Raw genomic sequence first — 10,173 nt, forward strand, 5'->3', positions numbered from 1 at the left:
ATTGGAAAAGCTGTAACTTCCTTCCATCTCCTATAGACTCCTCCGAGGAGATGTTATTGAAACTTTCAAGCTATGTCACAAGTACTGCAATAACATTGGACAAGAGGAAATCGTCTTCAACACAAACAATCTGCGAGGACACAGCATTAAGCTAAAACAAAACACTTTCAATGAAGAATTTGGAAGGTGAGCCTTTTCAAACTGAGTAGTCAGGGAATGGAACAACCTCCCCCATGGAGTGGACTCTACCAACTCTTTCAAGAATATTGACAAATTTTTTAGTGATCGCAAATTTTTATAGAGGCGAAAGCTTTTTTATTGTAGTATATTATTATAAAATTGAAGTAGAAAAAAAGAACCTTTCAGTAAAACAAAAGAGGAAAGAGCTGGTTCTTTTTATCGTTAGCACCTCAAATGTGCAGCTGAATTAGGGGCTAAAAGCCCATTGTAGTCAGAATATCCAAGATCGTACGTTGGCAAGAATGTGCGTTAAAAAGATGCAAATTTTGGACCATAGAATTCGCAAATAATTTGGAGAAAATAGGTTGAATTTAATAGTCATAAAAGCTATGGTGTGACGTGAATTTTTTCGTCCAATGTCTGTATATTTGGCTAATCTAAGACGTAAAACTTATAACGAATTTAGGTCAGCACACTGCCGTGGCATGGATTTTCCTGTGAGTAGGAAAGATAGCAATATGCCAGTATGCCTAGTCATGGTCTTCTGCCATCTGTTTAGTATATAACAACTGTTATATACTTTAGTCTGCCTGTATCATGCCCTGCCCTATCTGCCCTATCAGCAAATGATTTGCTGCCCTATCCTGCCCTTTAATCTGCCCTATATCATGCCTGTATTCACTTCGTTTTTTATTGATGTTGTACTCAATTGAAAGTCTGAATCAATGGAAAGGGGTGGCCTTTTTAGTCTTTAGTTTTTTTGTTTATTGGTTATCCAAGTAGATCCTTCTGCACTCGTTCTCTTACCCTTCTTGTTAAGACTAGCATTTCACAGCCCTTTATCATGCCTGTATTCACTTCGTTTTTTATTGATGTTGTACTCAATTGAAAGTCTGAATCAATGGAAAGGGGTGGCCTTTTCAGCCCCCCAGTGCTTTCGCACACCCTTTCTGTTTACCTTCCCCTATCGCACACTTAGAGGCTGAGTGGAATTGCTATTGGTTTGAGCTAACCTGAAAGGTTATATGGGAATCAATGAATTAAGAATAATCCGTGGGAAAACATAAATATTTTATCAACTAGACAGGGTTTCCCAATTCAAAAGAAAAACATAGGGGGCAGGGGTGTGTCTGTGTGTGTTAAGAGGTTTCAATACCCTAAAAACCATATTTGACCCTCAGCGTAGGCTGACCGTCTAAAAGACAGAGGGTACATTTACGGATTCTCCCAAGAGATTAAGTGTCGTTGAAAGCTCTTGAGATTTTGTGCTTCGACTAGGAAATTTGGTTAAAAAGGCAGTGAATTGTATCTTCAATCAAAGCGTTTGCACGGCAGGGAGTTCCCAAAGCTGCCATATTCATCAAACGGCATTTCTTTTCATCTGACTGGTGTTTTCCTAGCAGGTATGCTGGAACATTTTCAGGGCTCCCTTTTCCTGAACTTGCAAAGAAGCTTCTGCTCCGTTTAATCGAAAAAACAATATTCATATTTCCTAATGACATAAGTTTCATTAAAACTTAAAATCTCAGTCTCCGGCACAAAACGAGAGAAGCTAAATGGTTTTTCTAAGGTTTCTGGGGAAATAGGTGTTGAAATTTTGTTTTCTGTCGTTTATTTGGATCTCTTAAGACCGCCCAATCTATCCTGAGCAGTTTGGCCACTCAAACTAAAAAAGGCTATAATGAACGAGACTGGGGGCCCCTTTGAGGTATCGAATCCTTTTTGAGGATTTGTCTTCATTTTTTTTTAGGGTATTTTATAAAATCTAGGGGGTTTCGATTTCTGTCAAGTGTACATCACTGTATATAAATTACATAACTGTAAGATCAAAGCTTATTGATTTTTGGCACTACATCCTCGGCGCATGCAAACAGCTCCTCCTATTTACTCTGTCATTAGCAGGTCAGTGTAAATTTTTCAGTCACTGAATAATGGTACTCTCATTTGATCTGCCATCAGTACTCCAATTATAATGGAACACGTATTTTGGCAGAAACTTTCTCAAAATGGCTTTGAAACCAAATCGAGACTTTGCAACCTACTTGAATTCCTAAAAACATCTAGTAATAACATTGCACTACTAATTGCCGATTTTTATGTATATATTGGAATGATAAGGATTAATTTAAAATTCGATTCTTTAAAATTTAGTGTTACGACGTTGAAGCCAAGTTTCGCGTTCAAGAGAAATCTGACTTGTCTACCCGTGAAAAAATCAAATGTGGCTTATGTTTATGGTTGTTTAAATGATCTCCGGAGCACTTATCCCCCCCCTCATTGTTGTCCTTGTAGTCACGGCTTATCTTTTTCTTTTTTCAGAGCATGATCCACCCATTCCAATGAGTGAACCAAAGGACTTAGAAGTGGCAACAGTTAGAAAGCCAAAGAAGAAACAGAGAAGAAATGGTAATGGCAACGAGTATGCCTGTAAAGAATGTGGAAAAACATATCTTAATCCAAGTAGTGTTTATGTTCATATCAATGCTACACACAAGCAACGGCGTTTTTCTTGTGATCAGTGTTCAAAAGATTTTATGCACAAGCAGCACTTAGTGCGGCACTTGGAGTCAGCCCACTCGATTAAGCTGAGAAAAGAAGTCACTGAAGTAGCACATATCCACAAGTGTGATGTGTGTAAAGAGCAGTTTAGTAGTAAGAAAGCTTTGAAGAGACATGTCCACACTCATGTGCAAGGTTTTAAATGTGGATATTGTAAATCAGTGTTCCCCACAAAGGATGAGATGTGGCAGCATATTCCAACACATCAAAATGATTGGGTTCATCAGTGTACTATATGTGGGGAAAGGTTTGAAAAAGTGGCACATTTGAATAGGCATCTTCCAAGTCACTTAAATTAGTGATTTTACATGGATAAATGTGAGCTTAAGAATTGAGCTAGTGTTTTTATTTACAAAATAGTTTCTATAAACTAAAAAATGGCATTGCCTGCTCGTCTGCTCTGTGCAGATCTTTTGGAAGAGTAGGAGGGAGGGTCATCATTTTTGGTGGGGGAGAGGGATGCTGCAATTGAACAATTATGTCTTAGGCCCAGTATTCTAAATTCATTTAGATGGCAGATCAAATTTATCTCAGGGATAAACCCCTTTTGTGGCCGGTATTTATTTACTCTTCAATATTGAAGAAACCTAGACAAATTGAATTTAATAATTCCTTAAAACTTCCACGCTAGTACTTATCCTTAGAAATATGTTTGAATTTTAGATTTTGTCCAAGTATACATGGCCACATATGACAGAAATTATAGGGGAAAGAGTATTAATAATTTTTTTCCTGGAGGAAGACCTTTGAATTGATCTTGGAAATGCGAACCCCTCCTTTTTATTTTAAAGATTATTTATTTGCAAAAAAAAAGATCAACCTGACATATTTGTGACAAAGCTCATATCGATTCTGACAAATAAAGAAAATATTTTAAATTAGTCTTAAGATTTTATTGAACTTAGTGTTAGTTAAAATCAAAGAAAGAAATTTTAATTTAAAATTTTTATCCGAATAGATTTATGTTTAAGATTCATACTATGTTGTACTACTTCCCCTGAAATTGGGAACTTTTAATTTTAAGTCATTTTGATTTTACATCTAAGGCCTGATTTATTTATTTTTTCATAGCTGGTGGTAATCTCTATAGGTTAGTGCAAATATAGATGCTCAAGAGAGCTCATAGAGAGTTCTAGAGAGTTGGAGACTGACCACTAAGAGTCCAATTCGGTAATCCCTAGTAATTTTCTGGTCAAAATATAAAACCAAAAATTGGACATTCTCTTTCATTGAACGTGTATTGACCAAAAGTAAGAGAAAAAATCTTATTTTCCGGATCATCATTTTTGAAAAAGATAATATTCGTTAAAAGTTGCTGTTTGACCAAATGGACAGTTATATCCAAGCAGAATTTATCATTTAGTCCGAAAATTTTTAGTATTTTGTAAAAAATTGTATCTGAACTGGTGTCATGTGCGAGATTTTTTTCAGCCTTTGATCTTTGACAGGGAATGTTTTCATAAAATTAAAAAAAAGCTTTTTTTATCTGAATTTGAAAATATGTTAAGTTCAGTAAAATTTGAGACTGGAAATAAGCTGCTTGCTACAATTGATTGACCATACCTTATAGTATATTTTATTTATATATTACAGCTATGTTTCCTAGTCTTATGAACATAGATGTTGTCAACTAAAACTTATAAATCAGAAAACACTTTCATTCACAGGTCTTATACTTCAACACCTGGGCTTTAGACTAAAATATCCGTATTTGCGCTTATTATTATTTTTTTTTAATTTCATTCCACTCCTCTGTCAGTATTAAGTCATTCCGTTCAATCAGTCTTACCCTACCATTTATAGCCTTTTTAAGTGGAGATTGAAATATAGGGAGGACCCTTAAACTTTTCTCAACATTCATTTTCATTCTCTCTCCCACTTATACCCTGGTTGTAAGGAATCATGCTACGTTAAGGGGAAACTGTGCAGAAACCAGAATAGAGAGAGTAGGCTTTAAAAAGAAGATGCTTTTTCAAAAGGAAGATGTCGTCTTGCCCTTCTAGGGTTAAGAAACTACTCTTGTCGGTTGAGAAACACTGATTCACAGGCTGCTGTATTAATAAGGTCATGATTAAAAATAAGAAATTTACTGTACAATCCGTGGTTTAGTAATGGAAAAGGCAATTTAAACTGTAAAATTACAAGCCAATAGCACTTCAAATGTGATTTGATAAAGGGTTAAAAAAATTGCTTTGATTTTGCGGGTTTTTTATTGTTTTTGACAAGCTGTTAAGGTATATTTTTCAACCCAAAAATAGCAAGAACAACTCAATAAAACAATCACTGATCCCCACAAAGCTCGATGGCCTGTAAAGGGGAATTAGTTTTAAAAATAGTTTAATATTAAAAGATTCATAGTTTTTGTTCTTATAATATACTGTAAGAAATATGATTACTTTCTAGGTCTAACTGGGAGAATGAAGAGTTACATGTTCTTTTGTCAGAAGACGTTATTGGGGGGAGGGGGAGAGCTGCGTTATAAAGCAGTAGTTTGCGCTTCAATTTTATCTGGTCTCAATCTCTAGAAAAGGGCCATAAGGTTCTAGGTTACGTGAATTAGGAGGGGGGCTATTACTTCAAATATTTAATTATAGACTTTTATTTTGTCTGTGTGTAGGGGAGGGGGAGTGGTCAGACTAGTCTTTAGGTTCAATTTAAATAGGATATAGGATGGTTATCATGAATAAACTTTATTCTGAAACCGTAATTATTTAACGTTCAATGGGTTCAAATTCTTCCTCTAATGATTATCGGTTATGGTTTTTTTTTTTTTTTTTTTTTTTTTTTTTTTTTTTTTTTTTTTAGGTTTTGTGTACCCATTTGTACTAATGGCTACAAAAATAATTGATTTGTGCTACAAAAAGTTAATATTAATCAGTTTCAAAGCTGCGTTTGTAGTTGGGCAAACTGAAAAAGCAATAATTTTTATTTCAGCCTTGTATAATTTTAACGTTTAGGAGAGGGTCCAGTTTCTGGGCTGGGAAGGGGGGATATTGTCTGCTGCTCCAAACGTCTTATTGTTACTTGGTGGTTGGGGATAGTCAGACTGATCCTTAGAAAAATCTCACTCAATGTAGGTAGAGAATAGAATGTTTTTAATTTGCTTGCACTAATGTTGTTTTTTATTTGTTACGTAAATATACATAATTTTCGTCATCATTTTCTTTTTTTCCGGATATTTCTTGTTAACATTTCAATACTTTCTGATGTTTTATACTTTGTTTAGTGCACGTCGATCTTCTATTTTCATCTTATTGCATGTTCATTTCATATGTATTTTTGATTACTTTTGTATTATATATCTCTATATATTTTTTACTAATTTTAATGTGAGCCTTACAAAAGCAATTCTGCTTTTTATGTTTTTATCAAGGTTTGAAGATCAAAGTTTTTGTTTGACTTGTTAATTTTGTACAGTGTCAATGAGATTCTTGGGGAATTAGGATTAATACCAGTAATAGACAAAAGACTTTTTTTCAAACATTGGATTTTTTTTTTTCTAGACCGCATTTAAGAACACTTTTCCATTCTCAATCATGTAAAACTCCGTCTTAATTGGTATAATAAGAGTCATAAAATTTCTACGCTTTGGGAAGCTTAAACACAAATAATAGAGAACCGATTTCACCTATTAAATACACAATTAGATGTCGCTTGTTAAGCCCTGTCTTAGCTGGTGTAATTAGGACCATAAGGATTTGACACTTTAGAAACCTTAAACACTAATAACAGAAAACATATTTTACATTTCAAACCTTGTCTTAATTGGTGTAACAAGGGTGATAAGGATTCCACAATTTAGGAACCTGAAACACAAATAACAGAGAATAGTTTTTGCCTGTTAAGCCCTGCCTTAATTGGTATAATTAGGGTCATTAGGATTCTATGTTTTAGAAACCTTAAACACTAAAAACAGAAAACACATTTTAGCTGTTAAACCTGGTCTTAATTGGTGAAACAAGGGGCCTAAGGATTCTATACTTTAGGAAGCTTAAACAGTGTGATTAGGATCATAAGAATTCTATGCTTTAGAAACCCTTTAAGACAAAATAACAGAGGAGGTATTTTTGCCTTGGGTTTGTTCATGCTTAAGACAGTTAGAAGACCCGATGTCTTCTGAGTGAATAGTCATATCGAACCTGTACCCAGGTACTGCTTCAATACTAATATGAATAAACAAATTAGAACGGTGCTATATAGGCAAGGTTTTACCCAGGAGGGAGGAGGCTACGGGGTTTGATCCCCCCTCCCTCCGAAATGTTTTTCCGACCCTTTAAAGTTATTTTAGTAGCCCCCCCCCCCCCGAAAAAAAAACTTTTGTACCCCCCCCCCAAAAAAAAATGGATACGTCCCTGTATATAGTTCTATTACTTTTACTCACCTTATTGCCTAAAACAGAGTATACTTGGTACCATGATTCATTACAAGTCACCATGCCAATTCAGAGAGCTTAAGAAAAGCCAATTCAGAGAGCTTATTTTGTAAGTTTTCCGCGGGGAGGCGATTAGATTACCTGGGGGGCAAGAATTTGAGGGGAATAAAAAAAATTAATTGTAGGACTTTTCTTTTTGTCCATAATGAAGTTTCAGATAAAGCAAAATATTTTTCTAAAAATTTCATTATGAATCCTAAAAAAAAATTAAATTATTATTATTATTAGATAATTTCAAAACTGTTCGATGCATCTTTGAAAACTACCTGAAGTGCTTTTAATTGTGTCGTCAAAATAGTAGCACAAGCCTTGCATTCAACAACCATTTTATTTTTGTATCCTGATAAATATTCCTAGCTTTCAATTTAGCTTCAAACATGTGGGGAATATTTGATGCAGTTTTAATTCGAGTCTATTCTATAGTTATCTAATAATAGCCTCTTATAATGCCAAGCTTTGTATTATCCTGTGTTCTTTTGCGGAAGATTAAATTTTGGTGATTTGAATAGCAGCCGCACCAATATTAGCTAAATTTAGTATTCTGTTCTTAAATTTTTGGTATTTCAGGTGTTTGGCAGTCACTTATTTATTTTATAATTAATTTGGTATCATTTCTTAACACAAATCATTGCGCTGAGATGTCGAAAATTCAATTATGTGAAATTGGTGGGCTATTTTGTCCTAAAAATTTTTCCGGCGATTTAATCATGGAGGATTTTTTTTAATTTTAACGTAATTCAAAATCTTCATCTTGAAAAGTACATCCGCGTTTAGTTGCATAATCCAGACGATTTGCCAATTTTGCAAAGTGATTATTTTTGAATGCATTAATTGTTAATTTACTTAATAATTTATTTATTCTGGCATTATGAATGGCATCCAAGTAGGAATGTTATTACATCAGTGGTCATATAATTATTTAAAAAAATGTCCTAGTTTCTTTCTAAGACACATTACTCTTGCCTCTGACCGTAAAGAGAATTTTTAGTAATTACATTGAATTGTAGGAAAAACTGTTATTAATTTATTTGAAAAGCAGCTTGGATTTGTGATCTAGACCTCACGTTTCATCGCCCTAGTTGTTGTTAATATGATCTGGCTTTGTTTTATCATTTATATCTGTGTTCTTTTTCTGACTTTGATTTAGATTTGATGCTACAAAGATTGACATAAAATTAAAGAACCTTTTGTTTTAAAACGCTGTGAATTAGTCGGAAATGTGTAGAGGTTCTGTATAAAGATACGCCTTTTTATAGACATTGTGGAAATGAAAGTGCCTATGTACAAAAAGAGGCTTAGGATTTTTATTATTTACTATGGGAGGAAGTGTTCAAACTGTGTACCTAGATACGGAAGGAAGGGAGGTAAGCAAGGGTGGATCCAGGATTTTTTTGGGGAGGGGCAAAATAGGTTGCTCCGATAAACTTGCATTAGGAGCAAGATTAATTAACGCAAACTTTCGTTAATTAAGTAAATGACACTACTTTAGACTACGTTAGAGGGGTGGCTCGCCCCTCCCCTAGATCCGCCACTGGAGGCAAGACTGCAGAAAGGTCTATTAAACGTAGCTTTGAAGACTATTTTACGTTTTTGGACCAAATTCTATTTTAAGTCTTAGCCTTAAGAGCAGACATGTGCAACAATTTTTGTTTAGTGGGGGGGGGGGTTAACTTCCAAAAGCACCAAAAAATGCCGAATTTTATGTGAAAATGCTAGTAATATCGTAAAAAGTCTCGAGGCTTCGAGAGGAGGGCACAGATGTGCTCTATATAAAATATGTGTAAATCATACTGACTGGTGTTCTTAGCCTACTTTTCTACATTATTTCCACGATATTCCAAACACTTACTGTGAAGTGTTTATTGTGTCTAAATTGTATATGGGATCAACGCCAATCTTACCTACAACTTATGGGTGTGTTAAATGTTGTCGAAGTGAAACCTTTGAAAAGGGTGATTTGGGAGAAGAAAGTTTTGTAGTGCTAACTAATCAGTTTTGCTAACTAATCTAGCCTTGCGGAACCTTCAAATGAAATTCTATGCCTGGAATCCCTGGAAAATAGCTGTAAAATCTAGTTTTCAGATTTTCCATTCTTAGTTCACTCTTTCTCTTGGAACCTTTAGTGAGATTCTGCCAATTCTTTTGATTCTAGGGAATCGGGGTTGGGAAACTGTCCCCCCCAGTGTACTAGAAGGTGGAGGATTGTTCTGCTAGTTTGAAGGATCTACAAGTGCTAGCCTCAACCTTTGAATTGGGGGAATGCAAAAAGTATTTTGATTATGATAGGTTTTTCTTTTCTTTATGGCAGTATTGAATTTGAATATTCTATAACAAAATGTTCTTTACTTTCTGAGTGAATCTTTTGGTACTTCACCATTTATAGAACTTCAGTGCCATGTTCTCCTTCTGTCAGTTGATGAACTCATGTATGAAAACTTTGTATGTGCCTATTTTTTATATATATATATATATATATGACATTTTTTTGAAGTTTAATGAATCGATGTCTTTATATTCCCGTTATTTTTTCGTAAGGTTTGTGGTGTAATCATTGTATAATGGTATTGCGCGAATGTCGATCACAGACAAAAATTTTGCACAGGCATAATTACTCCATAAGAAGGTAGCCTAATAACTTTGCATAGATAATCAGAGAAGACGACGGCACTGGTACCTTGTGGCACTTGCTACTTTCGAGGTCTTTAGACATTTCTGTCAATTCCCTGTACAGGGGACTAGAGGTAATAGTTGTCGAAAATGTAAAGTACTGTCATCATCGAAACATTTTTGTATTATATCTTTTTCAGAGTTATAATAGCCTCAAGAAGCTTATAGTGTCTTATTAGTTTCACACAGTTCGTGGTAACGAACTGTAAGTAAGGAGCGACCCTGCTCAATGGTAACCGAAACTCTAGAAAATAGAATTTTGATACCAATATATACATCAAAAGAATCAGATTTTAATGCTGATTTCAAATATATAAGTATCATCAATTTTAGTC

At 34.6% G+C, this 10,173-nt stretch overlaps 1 protein-coding gene across 2 annotated transcripts in view; it reads left to right on the forward strand.

Annotated features, from left to right (window-relative positions):
* Positions 1–5,465, forward strand: part of LOC148954437 (uncharacterized) — a 46,887-nt gene extending 41,422 nt beyond the window's left edge. For both annotated transcript variants that reach the window (XM_089087087.1, XM_089087088.1), the window contains exon 6: positions 2,500–5,465. In XM_089087087.1, the coding sequence (XP_088943213.1) occupies positions 2,500–3,038 (539 nt within the window). In that variant the 3' untranslated portion in view covers positions 3,039–5,465. The remainder of the gene's footprint in view (positions 1–2,499) is intronic.
* The last annotated feature ends 4,708 nt before the right edge of the window (positions 5,466–10,173 follow it).

This window comes from Artemia sp. Qi Xiang Cuo, chromosome 3, assembly GCF_049724085.1.
Source record: "Artemia sp. Qi Xiang Cuo chromosome 3, ASM4972408v1, whole genome shotgun sequence".
Lineage (NCBI taxonomy): Eukaryota > Metazoa > Arthropoda > Branchiopoda > Anostraca > Artemiidae > Artemia > Artemia sp. Qi Xiang Cuo.